Below are 14571 nucleotides of genomic sequence, written 5' to 3'. Positions count from 1 at the left end.
TGTTCTTATCCAATAGCTTTGCTAGCCATATGCCTATTTAAGCCCAGTGACTGATACTACATTGGAATTATATTATGTACTGTAGAGTATGGCACACAAAGGGTGCGGCAGTTTTTAAATTAATTGGTACAGCCATTGCAGAATACACAAAATAATGTTTGTCATATCACAGCAAAACATAAAGCACACATACTTTTGTTTTATACTCATTGCATTTGTTCTTGCAGAATAAACACATTAAAACACAAACAGGTTGATTCCTTGTAATGTACTAAACAAGGAGTACACTCCATAAGTTGCATTAAAACCTTTGCATTCCATGCTTATACATAAACAGAACCTGTGCAAGCTATTCTCCTTCACTACATATATTGTATTAAGAATGTTATCTACCTGTATATATAGTAGAATGAAGTGTTAGCCACAAGTACTGCAAGTTATATACTGCAGAATATATCATACACATTAAATGTAACAAGAAAACAAATCTGAATATAGAGAATCTAGTAAAATCATTAACAAATGAAGTGTAAATGCAGATGATTACAGATTCATTAAGAACATGCTGTGGAGCTGAGCTACAAATCACCTAACCTGCTATTGTAGCTGACCTTTGAACTGAATCTGTCATACAATGATCTGCTTTGTGTTAAGCAGATTCTCTTCTATAACCTGCAGGTCCCTCAGGCACTTACAATTTCCAGGCAGATGAAGGCTCCTGAATATGTCCTGAGCACCTCTATTCCAGTGGGTAGGTTGACCGAGGCTGCAGGGTAGGAGAGGGCAGCTGGGCTAGGCACCGGAGGGGCTCCTGTTTCAGCCATTCCTGCTTTATGTGTGTGTCAGCTGCATACAACAACCTGTGATACCTGAGTGTCAGGTGACCTGGCAGCAGGGACAGCCCTGCCCAACCCTGCAAAGCTGTGTACAACAGGCAGGTAGAAGCAAAAGGAGGGAGGAATGTATTACCAGGGACAACATGAATAAATACAGTGCTGAAAATGATCAGAAACAAAGAGAATGGCAGACCAAAGGCAGAAACACATATGAATGTTATTAATAAAGCCACAAGAGATAGGGACCCTATGATAAATAAATAAATATATATATATATATACACCCATATATAACTGTATGAATATATATATATATATATATATATATATATACATATACATACAGTATATATACACACACATATATATATACAGTATATATATATATATATATAAATATATATACACAGTTTATAAATATATATATATATATATATATATATATATATATAAATATAAATAAATATATATATATATATATATATATATATATATATATATATATATATTGTAAGAGGATATTAATCTCAAATGTTTTCTGACATACCTGTGAAAGGCAAATGTTTAATCATGTCATATATTTTTAATGTAAGTTAAAGTTGTTTAAAATAGTTTTGAAGCTAATAGGAAGCGCTGTTGGTACAGAACTAATCCTAATGTGCTTTTCAGCCCAACTCTCACAGTTCTACTGGTACTCAATTAATACATCACACAAAGAAACTGGTGCATCAGCTATTTTTGTTTGTTTGTTTTGTTTTTTATACTACACAATACATTGTGTCTTAGCAACAGCTGAAACCTTTAAGGTTTAGGGGTTCTAAAAAGTGATAAAAGGAGGTGCAACCTCTAGAACTGTCACTGATAAACCTACAATAAAATTACATACCACAGTTATTAGAGTACTCTTATTTTACTTGTATATAATTTAAAAGATCATTAAACTCAAAAAGTTTAATTATGAATAATTTAAAAACTTTGCAATGCACTTTCAATATATATTTTGCCTGCTTTTCCTGTAATTGTAATGTTTCTGCTCTGGAGTGCATCCCGGAGACTGCAGAACCCTGACACTCCTATGATTCACACAGTGCTTGGTTGATATGTGTAGAAGCTTGTTTATATCTGTCCCTTACTGGCAGCAGTAAAGGAAATGAGATAATATTCCAGGGGTTTATCCGAGTACTTTTCACAAGTTTCTTGTAAAACATTCATGCATGGCTGTTGCAATGCAGTGAATAGTTTCTTATGCGTTAAACATTGAGTTTACAGTCCCTTTAATTTCAAATTTGTAATCAACAGGTTCATCTGGAAATGCATCCAACCTAGGATAAAAAAACATCATGATAACAAAAAACAGCATGATAACAGCATGATAACAGCATGATAACAAACAAACAAAAAGAAAGAAGGTACCTCAATGATGCTATATTGCAACAGAAACCGTATGAATACACTCACAATGGATTTGCACCCTGCATAGGAGCTATAAAGGCAGTCTGGAACTTGATACCCATAGTTTACACCTTCTGTGGAACTTGCACAGGGGGAACAATTGAACAAATATTAAAAAAATAGGTGACTTACTGTCTGACAGCAACTCCAGTTCAAAATAATAGTGAGCAAACAATAACAGATTAGTTTTAAAAAAAAGAGCATAGCCTAAGGTTTTCACTAAAAACACAACTCAACACAATGGGCTAGATTACAAGTGGTTATTATTATTATTATTATTATTATTATTATCAGGTATTTGTAGAGCGCCAACAGATTCCGCAGTGCTGTCGTGCATTAAGTGGTGCATTAACTTTATCGAGGTCACGATATTGCAACATTGCGCCTTCACTAACTACATGTGCACCAAACACAACATAAATACATTAAAATAAAGTGCTACACTCATATATCTAAATTTGTGTATTAATTTATTTATTTGTATATATGTGTATACATGTGTATTTATGTGCTTATATGTGTACAGTATATACATGCATATATACAAATATAATTACATAAACACATGTATATACAGATATATACACTTTGGAGCACTTTCCACTCAAATACCTGAAAACAAGAAAAAATATTTTTATTCAATTTTTAATATTTATAATATGTTTTACTGTTAATATTTAACATTCCAATGTTCTTCACATATGATCTCTCTCTCTCTCTCTCTCTCTCTCTCTCTCTCTATATATATATATATATATATATATATATATATATATATATATATATATATATATACTGTATATACACATATTTAGGTTTAGATAAAAAGAACATTTTCTTTTATGTGAAGAATGTAAGATATGAATAACTGACTTGTCTGGTTAAGGGCACTTGGTCTAATGCAGTGTTTGTTTTCATCAGCGCGCTCCTTTAAAGTTTATGCGGAGAAGAAGTTAATGCGGTCGCTACTCTATATGTGAAGTCCTGAAGTTAGCGTGGCACTGTGAGGCTCGTGGGATACTCCTCTATCAGACCGAACTTGGCCAGTAGTCTTGTTATGCCGGCGTCGAGTCGGAAAGATAGGAAATATCCCAGAGCAGAGAATATCAGGAAAACGAGAAGAGCGGCACTCACCACAGGCAGGACAGCACAAGGCAAATAGGCAGACAGGATACAGCAATAGAAAAGCAGACCAGCAATTCAGGGGTTAACCAAGTAGCGTAGTAAGACAGGCAAGGATTTGGCAACAAAGTATCAGTCCAGCAGATTAGGGGTTAACCAGGTAGCGTAGTAAGACAGCAAGGTTCAGTAACAAGTATCAGTCCAGCAGATAAGGGGTTAACCAGTTAGCGTAGTGAGACAGGCAGGGTTCAGTAACAGGTATCAGTCCAGCAGATAAGGGGTTAACCAGTTAGCGAGGTGAGACAGGCAGGGTTCAGTAACAGGTATCAGTCCAGCAGATAAAGGGTTAACCAGTTAGCGTAGTGAGACAGGCAGGGTTCAGTAACAGGTATCAGTCCAGCAAACGATCTGTCACTCCCAGGGGTACACGAAGTAGCACCTATACTTGGGCAGTGACAGGTCGCTTGCTGCCTGTTTAAATACCCTTGGCAAGGTGCTAAGAGACCGGCCGGCATCAGGAGCGTGCAGCGATGACGTCACACTGAGCCGACACAGCCCTAGGCCACGAGCATGGAGAGGATGCCGCTCCCCTAGCAACGACGCAGCGTGACATAGCCCCCTCCTCAAGGACCAGAGCCGGCTTCAAAGGGTGAGCAGCATGGTATTTGGAAACCAGAGATGGAGCATGCAAATCACGGGCAGGGACCCAGGAACGGTCTGCCACAGAGTAGCCCTTCCAATGTATCAGATACTGCAGTTGTCGGCGCCTGTATTTGGAGTCCAGGATCTTAGCCACCTCATATTAGGGGTTACCACGGACCAGGAGTGGAGGAGGGGTTTAAGGCTGGGAATATCTATTCTTAATGTTCGGTTTGAGTAGTGACGTGAGATGTGGAAGACTGGATGTATGCGTAGGGTTCTCGGCAAGGCCACTTTGTAGGCAACAGGAGACAGTCTTTTCAGGACCTTGTAAGGACCAATAAACCTAGGCCCCAATTTGTGACAGGGTCGACGTAGGTGGATATGTCGAGTGGAGACCAAAACCTGTTCACCCACTGGAATGGCACGTACAGAAGCCCTATGGTGGTCTGCAAACTTCTTACATCTAGAGACAGCTGAACGCAACTGAGAGCGAATACGTTGCCAATGAGTGGGGAGATCAGTAACATGACGGTCTGCGGCAGGAACCCCAGTGGACCGAACTAAAAGAGGGAAGATACGAAGTTGATAGCCTGCTGCAGCTTGAAACGGAAAGCATTGAAGAGACGAGTGCCAATGAGAGTTTCTTGCCAATTCAGCTACGGGTAGCAAACCAGACCAGTTGGTATGGCGAGTGTTGACAAAGGCTCTAAGGTAGGCTTCAAGAACCTGGTTTTCTCTCTCAGTTAGTCCATTGGTCTGAGGATGGTAGCCAGACGACAAGGAAACGGTGGTTCCAATCAACTTACAAAAGGCTCTCCAGAAGGCAGAGATGAACTGTGGACCCCTGTCGGAGACAATATTTACGGGAATGCCATGAAGCAGAAGGCAGTTTGGTTAGGGATACGAAGTGAGCTAGTCTGGAAAAGCGATCCACCACAACCCAGATAACTGTATGGTGGTCGGAAGAGGGAAGATCCACAATGAAGTCCATTGTTATGTGTGTCCAGGGTCATTTGGGAATGGACAATGGTTGGAGCAACCAAACCAAAACGAACACCGGATATGGTAAAAAATCGGTTTCTTTATTCTCCATAAAATGTCAACATCAGGCACTTAAAAACAAAAAGCACAGAACAAGGGTAGACTCAGTCTGACATGTTTCGGCCTTGGCTGGCCTTAATCATAGAACTAATGGTCAAAGTAAAACCTGTGGCCTTATACCACTCCCTTAACGATGATTGGCTGTCTGTGCTCAGTAATTAAAAGTTAACTATGTAGCTTCCCTGAGAACTTGGAATGTTGTTAACTAATATGAAGAGGTGAGAGTAAGCGCTAAAAGAGCTTAAAAGGCTAACAAACTTGTGGCTAAATCTTACAATATATTACCTTCGATAAAGGCTAAACATAAAATATCACAATAAAACCACAATAACACAATAAAATTAGAAACATGGATCCATGTCTAACTACTAAAAACAAAAGTACATAATAAAATCTCCTGGGAGATGCGAATTGCAGTGGGAGTGTTGACACTCCTTGATGGTGATACACAAGTGTGGGAAGTAGAATAAAAATGCAAATATTAATACTTATAAGCAAAGTTATAAACCATAAAACGATTCCAAACTCACAATGTCAATCAAATATAAAGTCAATCAAAAATGGTGAAAAATGGTGAAAAAATAGTGGAAAAAGTAAAATGTGAATGTTCGTATTAAACCGTGGGTGTGTCCTCCAACGTTGCTGATGGGTAGTGAGAGATCTATAGTCAAATGTAGATGTTAGATGAAGTTGTAGAAAAAATGAGTAAAGATGAGTGAAAAATACAATTCAACCTTTAGGCAAAGGTCATTTAGAACCAAAATACAAAAAACAAAAAGCAAAAAATAAAAAAAATAATAATAAATGATAAAATCCACTTTGGTAAAATCATATATGAAATGTAGCAATCCAAAAAAAGAGTTTGTGTTAGTTGTGTGCAAAAAATGGGGGATTGAGACAAATTCTGTGCCCAGTGTGTTCAATGTCCCATCCGATGTTAAAAGCAAAATCACAATAAATAGCAACAAAAAAACCTGTAGGAAAATAAAGAAAAACAAAAATAGTGCAACACTGTATACAATGGATAATAATGGTAATTAAAATCAAGCTCACCAGTATGCCAACGCGTTTCGGCCTAGATTAGGCCTTTCTCAAGACTATACTGTGTAGTGATCTCTGGGAGCTTTAAATAGAGAGTGTGAGAAAACAATTGGTGCCGTTTTGGCGCCAAAATCGGAAAGACTTCCCTTTCCTGTTTGCCCCATTGCATCTCTGGGATGTTTCCTGTGGTTTCTATCCTATTCCCATCCAACCTGTATTAATTGTAAATTAGAGAGCCTCTGTTCTATGTATCGGTCTAGAAATGGCCTTATTGTTCCTAAGGATTATTTGGCAATCATTCCGGTACTCTTCTACAGTGGCTCTATATATCCATTATGTATAGTAATAAACTGTTTGCTGTCTGCGGACTGATTTCCCTTTTTTTCCCGTGTTGATGTTATTATTAGGGAATGGATGCTTACTTTTGATCAACCTAATCCTTATATAGTCAGAAGCGCTCAAATCGGAAGACACCGGATGTTTACACAGCCGACTTCCGCCTTAGCTCCTTGGATGCGCTCAGATCGGGAGATACCGGATGTTTACACAGCCGACTTCCGCCCTGATTTATTTGCTCCATTACGTTATGGAGTGTGACCGGAAGTGAAGTCATGTCTTCCGGTTTGGCTTCTGGTTGTTGTGGTAGATTACCACATTTGTCAGTTATATTGTCAATGCCGATTTTGGTTAGAACCTGATATGTCCATATTTAGGCTTTAGCTGCATATGTATGTGCATTTTAAAAGGTAAATCAGAGTGGAATTGTCAAATCAATATGTTTAGTAAATTAGTGGGATGTATATTCAGAGTCTTCATGATATTATGAAACTTCTTAGTCTGTCACTACTTTGTGGAACGGCTATAATTATCTAGCTTATCTCAATATTTGTAACGATCTCTATTCTGATCTGTTAGTCTATATTAGAAAAAGACAAAATAAAACAAATTAAACCCTGTGTTTGTATATTTCTCACTACCTACTGTTATGGTCAACAGAGGTGAGGTGGATCTGTTATATATATCCTAAAATGGAGTTTTAGAGTTCACCGGAGTTGTTATCTTTCTGTTAAGTGAACCCGTTAGTTATGGGTACACTGAGAGTTTGGACCTTACTGTTCTTTAAGATGGAGTTATAAACTCAAGGTACTTGAGTGGTACATTTAGATAAATACGTGGGTGTCTTACTAAGGGTGGCTATTTCTCAAATATAAGCTGGGGTCTGATAATGATCAAGAAGATCTATTCTTATAGGTGACTTATGTTGGATATTCTGACATACATAGTGTAACTATACTTGGATCTTTAGTTTGCTTGTTGTGCTTTAGGATTTACCATTTTCTTCTTCTTTGGGCTATAATTTATGGATCAGATTGTGAACGAGTGATCTACTAGTGAGGGATTCATGTTCAATTCGAAAGTTCTAACCTCAGTAAAGAATAATAACCAACAACACTCCAATGTGCGAGAGGGCCAACACACACATACCCCACAAGAACCTAGGCCCCTCACAATGCAAGAAAATGCCCAAGGAACAGACAAAGTTTTTTTAGGGGAGAGCCCCCTACCACCAAGGGAAAAAGAGAAAAACAAACAAACACTAAAAAGAAAAAATATGGATACAGACGAACAATCATGTTCCACAAGCAGAAAAAGACCCTTAGAGGATCCAGAGGGGGCAGTAGATCAAGGAAACAGAAGCCAGATCAGACAACAGTACTAGGCTCCAAGAACAATAACCCCACTAGTGATGGCACCGACAAAACGACTAAAGGACTGTTTAATCTGAGTTCTACCACACTGACAGAAAAAGAAATAGAGGTACTCTCATACGGACTGAGTTTTGCCCCATCCAAAAAGATGGACAAATTCCAAGCCTTTATAAGTGCCAAGGAACTGGTTAGGAAGCTAACCCTAAAAAGGCATTTCCTAAAATCTCCGATTGAGGCATATTCAACATCTCAAATAACTAATGTCAATGACCGGTTTGTACATACCGACTTAAAGGCCAAGTCTTCATTTTACCCCATCACCAGCAAAGGGAATCATATCGAGACATTCGAAATGAATGTTTGCCAAGACATAAGGAATCTGAAACTATCTAAATGCAACCAGATTAGACATAATCTAACAAGACCACAACTGGAGACAATCAAAAACCTAGAAAGGAATCACCAATTAATCATTAAACCAGCCGATAAAGGTGGCGGTATCGTCATTATGGATAAGACCAAATATGAGGACGAATGTCTGAGGATTTTGAGTGATGCCAGTACCTATCAAAAACTCTGTAACAATCCAGTTGCAAGGTTCAAGAAAGAACTAGAGGTCCTCCTTGGAGAAGCAAAAACAGAGGGAATTCTCAGCGAAAGGGAATATAACTACATCAGAGTATCATACCCAAAAACACCTGTCTTCTACCAACTACCTAAAGTCCACAAGTCTATGATAGATCCACCGGGTAGGCCCATCATATCCGGGATAGGATCCTTGACAAGCAATTTATCTGAGTATGTGGACAAGATATTACAGAAATATGTAGTATCATTACCATCGTATCTCAGGGATTCGACACAAGTTCTGTCACTACTAAACACAATTTCCTGGAAAGACAACTACATAATGGCTACATGTGACGTTGCGTCACTATATACCAGCATCCCACACAACCTTGGGATAGAGGCGGTCAACTCATTTCTAAAAAAAGATCAGGAAATACCCGACGAACAGAGGATTTTCATACTGGACTGTATCAACTATATCTTGAATCATAACTATTTCTGCAATAACAACCAGTTTTATAAACAACTATGCGGCACAGCAATGGGGACCAGGTTCACGCCAAGCTATGCCAATCTTTATATGGGCGCATGGGAAAACATCTTCTGGGACTCATGCCCAGCTGGCGCGGACCTGGTCCAGTATTCAAGATATATAGATGACATTTTTATAATTTGGAGTGGCTCATTGGAAGATCTGCTGTATACTATTGATATAATGAACAACAACGAGAAAAATCTGAAGTTCACACACCAATACAGCCAAGAGAAATTGGACTTCTTGGATCTGAGGATTGAGGTGAAGAACGGCAAGCTTGAGACGTCAACCTTCTTCAAGGAGGTTGACTGTAATAACTATATACACAACACAAGCTGCCATCATCCTACCTGGAAATCAAACATACCGAAGGGTCAATTTTTGAGGGTGAGGAAAAACTGTTCAACAACCGAAAAATGGACCACACAGGTGGACCTATTGAAACAGCGCTTCTTAGAAAGGGGGTATGATAAAGAATCCCTGGATGAAAAAATCAAAGAAGTTGGCAAGATCGATAGAGAGAACCTCCTGCGCTACAAAAATAAACCAAAAAAGATCTGGAATGACATAATAATAGATGTCCCCATTATTTCGGAATATTGTGAGAACAGATACATCCTGGAAAGGATTATCAAGAAACATTGGGCTATACTCAAAGAGGACGACGTGATTGGTGAAAAGCTGATCTCACAACCGAAATTCATTTACAGGAAAACTAGGAATTTGAGAACTATGCTAGCCCCTAGCATTCCAAGAAAAGGGAATACCAATTACGTTACAAACTGCCAAAAGAAAAGCATCAAAGGATTCTATCCATGTCCAAGCTGTAAAGCCTGCAAGAATGGTCGAAAGACTGACACCTTTTCATCCTTTCAAAAGAACGAGAAATATAGGATCAAAGAGTTGATCAGATGTAACGATAAAAATATCATCTATCTAGTCTCCTGCACCTGTGGGTTGCAATACGTAGGGCAAACATCAAGAGCCCTTAAGGATAGGATTAGGGAACACATCCTATGCATCGAGAAAGGTAGAACGGATACCCCACTTTATAAACACTTTGCGACAACCCATAAGGGAAATCTAAAAGACTTCAGTTTTTTGGGAATCCAAAAGGTAAAAGCAGACTGGCGAGGAGGGAACCACGAACAGAGACTATTATTTAATGAGTCAAGATGGATCTTTTTGATGGACTGTCTTTATCCCAAAGGTCTAAATCATAAGGAAGACCTAACACACTTGCTTTCTATTAAATAACAGTTCCCATATAAGACACAATTGGTACCTTGACCATAGTATAAGCCCACTGAGATGGTTACCATAACTTTGATCTCCCAGGTCTAGAATAAGGAAGCATCCTGGTTAAATACACACCAGGTGGACCTCGAAATGAATACATCCCAGTCAGCTATTAAACTAAAAGCTTTAACTGCTAAACATCTACCTTTTGAAATAGACGAAGGATGAACTAAGAAAGAATAGAATACCTGTCCTGCACTATCTAATCAGGGTGCTTACAAAACTCTATAATAAAGACAAGAACCAAGTATCAGTTAGAAATTTACTGTAGTATAGAAATATACCAGTATAAATATAAGGGATACAAAGGATGATATAAACAATAGTACATTATGTCTGACAACAGATCCATACACTAAAAATAACTATTTAGAAAACAGTTTTTAAGAAATCATTCAGAAATATCTAATTCAACAACACCTAGACATTTACTGAGGTTAGAACTTTCGAATTGAACATGAATCCCTCACTAGTAGATCACTCGTTCACAATCTGATCCATAAATTATAGCCCAAAGAAGAAGAAAATGGTAAATCCTAAAGCACAACAAGCAAACTAAAGATCCAAGTATAGTTACACTATGTATGTCAGAATATCCAACATAAGTCACCTATAAGAATAGATCTTCTTGATCATTATCAGACCCCAGCTTATATTTGAGAAATAGCCACCCTTAGAAAGACACCCACGTATTTATCTAAATGTACCACTCAAGTACCTTGAGTTTATAACTCCATCTTAAAGAACAGTAAGGTCCAAACTCTCAGTGTACCCATAACTAACGGGTTCACTTAACAGAAAGATAACAACTCCGGTGAACTCTAAAACTCCATTTTAGGATATATATAACAGATCCACCTCACCTCTGTTGACCATAACAGTAGGTAGTGAGAAATATACAAACACAGGGTTTAATTTGTTTTATTTTGTCTTTTTCTAATATAGACTAACAGATCAGAATAGAGATCGTTACAAATATTGAGATAAGCTAGATAATTATAGCCGTTCCACAAAGTAGTGACAGACTAAGAAGTTTCATAATATCATGAAGACTCTGAATATACATCCCACTAATTTACTAAACATATTGATTTGACAATTCCACTCTGATTTACCTTTTAAAATGCACATACATATGCAGCTAAAGCCTAAATATGGACATATCAGGTTCTAACCAAAATCGGCATTGACAATAAAACTGACAAATGTGGTAATCTACCACAACAACCAGAAGCCAAACCGGAAGACATGACTTCACTTCCGGTCACACTCCATAACGTAATGGAGCAAATAAATCAGGGCGGAAGTCGGCTGTGTAAACATCCGGTATCTCCCGATCTGAGCGCATCCAAGGAGCTAAGGCGGAAGTCGGCTGTGTAAACATCCGGTGTCTTCCGATTTGAGCGCTTCTGACTATATAAGGATTAGGTTGATCAAAAGTAAGCATCCATTCCCTAATAATAACATCAACACGGGAAAAAAAGGGAAATCAGTCCGCAGACAGCAAACAGTTTATTACTATACATAATGGATATATAGAGCCACTGTAGAAGAGTACCGGAATGATTGCCAAATAATCCTTAGGAACAATAAGGCCATTTCTAGACCGATACATAGAACAGAGGCTCTCTAATTTACAATTAATACAGGTTGGATGGGAATAGGATAGAAACCACAGGAAACATCCCAGAGATGCAATGGGGCAAACAGGAAAGGGAAGTCTTTCCGATTTTGGCGCCAAAACGGCACCAATTGTTTTCTCACACTCTCTATTTAAAGCTCCCAGAGATCACTACACAGTATAGTCTTGAGAAAGGCCTAATCTAGGCCGAAACGCGTTGGCATACTGGTGAGCTTGATTTTAATTACCATTATTATCCATTGTATACAGTGTTGCACTATTTTTGTTTTTCTTTATTTTCCTACAGGTTTTTTTGTTGCTATTTATTGTGATTTTACTTTTAACATCGGATGGGACATTGAACACACTGGGCACAGAATTTGTCTCAATCCCCCATTTTTTGCACACAACTAACACGAACTCTTTTTTTGGATTGCTACATTTCATATATGATTTTACCAAAGTGGATTTTATCATTTATTATTATTTTTTTTATTTTTTGCTTTTTGTTTTTTGTATTTTGGTTCTAAATGACCTTTGCCTAAAGGTTGAATTGTATTTTTCACTCATCTTTACTCATTTTTTCTACAACTTCATCTAACATCTACATTTGACTATAGATCTCTCACTACCCATCAGCAACGTTGGAGGACACACCCACGGTTTAATACGAACATTCACATTTTACTTTTTCCACTATTTTTTCACCATTTTTCACCATTTTTGATTGACTTTATATTTGATTGACATTGTGAGTTTGGAATCGTTTTATGGTTTATAACTTTGCTTATAAGTATTAATATTTGCATTTTTATTCTACTTCCCACACTTGTGTATCACCATCAAGGAGTGTCAACACTCCCACTGCAATTCGCATCTCCCAGGAGATTTTATTATGTACTTTTGTTTTTAGTAGTTAGACATGGATCCATGTTTCTAATTTTATTGTGTTATTGTGGTTTTATTGTGATATTTTATGTTTAGCCTTTATCGAAGGTAATATATTGTAAGATTTAGCCACAAGTTTGTTATCCTTTTAAGCTCTTTTAGCGCTTACTCTCACCTCTTCATATTAGTACTATTATCAGCCTACTAGGAGGCTAACTGTTAGTAAGCTTAAGGCCCCATTGTAGCGCTCGGTCCAATTCTCTCCATTTTAGAATGTTGTTAACTAACACCATACTGTTTGTAAGACTAAAGTGCTTTCGTTTTCCTAATCACATCAGACTATGCTCTTAAATAATTTCAAATAAAGTTTAGGTTAATATTTACCAATATAAGACATTACAGAATTTAAACTTAGAGATACTAAAAAGATACTCATAAGTCCGTTAATAGGGTGTTATCAAATGGTAAATTCTACATAAAGCTATTTCCCCATATAGGGGTAGTATTAGTCTCTCTGTATATACATGCATACGCATCATATTATATGCCTACTCCCCTATTACAATATCTAAATTATGGGGGACTGGTCATATACATCCATATACACTAATACCCATAGACTATGGGCTTATTTAGTTATGACTTCTTACTAACCCAATGTAACACACCTAAACTTTAAATAATGTAACCCAAAGGCTATTAATAATTTGATCATTACTAGACTGAACAGATGCCTAATTGAGTTATATCTTCAAAAAATTTTTTTTTTTTTTTTTTTTTTTTAGTTAGTATAATAAGTCAAATGGAGGATGATCAATCAGAAATAGTATTGCTACTAAGGATAGAGGAGGAAGATCTGGATTAACACCAAAAGCTGATCAAATCTCCTTCGATATTCATGCCATTTGGACTTCGTGTATATAATTTAAATATCCAAAAGGCCTCCTTTTTATACAATTCCATAATCCTATTTCCTCCTCTAGGTTTATTTTTAACCAAATCAATAATCATCCAAGTAAATGAATTAATATTTTTATCATGCTCATGTATGAAGTGCTTCGACGCACCAGTGGCCATTCTACCTCTTTCTATGTCATTGAGGTGCTCACGTATGCGCTCTCGGACCTCACGTGTTGTGCACCCCACATATTGCTTTTTGCATGAAGTACATGTTATGACATAGATTGCAAAATCAGAACGACAGATGGTGCAATAATTACAGTCAAATACCCGTTGTGTGTAGTTGGATTGAAACACCTTGCCAACTGTAGTATGGTTGCAGGCTATACAACTATGTAAGCCACATTTATAGTGGCCCTTGCAGCTCAGCCAACTACTCTTTTTGGGAGGTTTTCTTAGAGCACTAGGTGAGACTATGTTGCCAATAGTGACATTTCTCCTTGAAACAAAGCGGCAGCCTTTGTCTATCACATCTTTAAGAGCATCATCAGCCTTAAGGACGGCAAATTTCTCCTAACTATCTCACAGACCTCTCTGTATTGATTAGAGTATGTGGTGATAAAAGATATCTCACTATTCCCTCTTGTCTTTGTAGGTTTTTTTGGTTTTAACAATTCTGCTCTTGGTATACTCTGTACTTCAAAGAAAGCTTTTCGAATAGGCCCATCAGGATATCCCCTTGCTTTAAGCCTTTTCCATCATGCCCTGCTCTCCGCCTGGAAATCCTCTTCTCGAGAACAGTTCAGTTTTATCCGGATAAACTGTCCCTTAGCCACGCCATAGTTCATATGGAGT

The 14571-nt window shown here is 37.7% G+C and overlaps 1 protein-coding gene across 1 annotated transcript in view; it reads right to left on the bottom strand.

Annotated features, from left to right (window-relative positions):
• MAL2 (mal, T cell differentiation protein 2) overlaps nucleotides 1-870 on the bottom strand; it is a 60077-nt gene extending 59207 nt beyond the window's left edge. Inside the window, exon 1 of the mRNA XM_053715314.1 lies at nucleotides 696-870. Within this exon, the coding sequence (XP_053571289.1) occupies nucleotides 696-824 (129 nt within the window). The 5' untranslated portion in view covers nucleotides 825-870. The remainder of the gene's footprint in view (nucleotides 1-695) is intronic.
• Between the last annotated feature and the right edge of the window lie 13701 nt (nucleotides 871-14571).

This window comes from Bombina bombina, chromosome 5 (genome assembly GCF_027579735.1).
Source record: "Bombina bombina isolate aBomBom1 chromosome 5, aBomBom1.pri, whole genome shotgun sequence".
NCBI lineage: Eukaryota > Metazoa > Chordata > Amphibia > Anura > Bombinatoridae > Bombina > Bombina bombina.
Note: the sequence above shows the minus strand (reverse complement) of the source record. Positions and strands in the feature narration are given on the sequence as shown.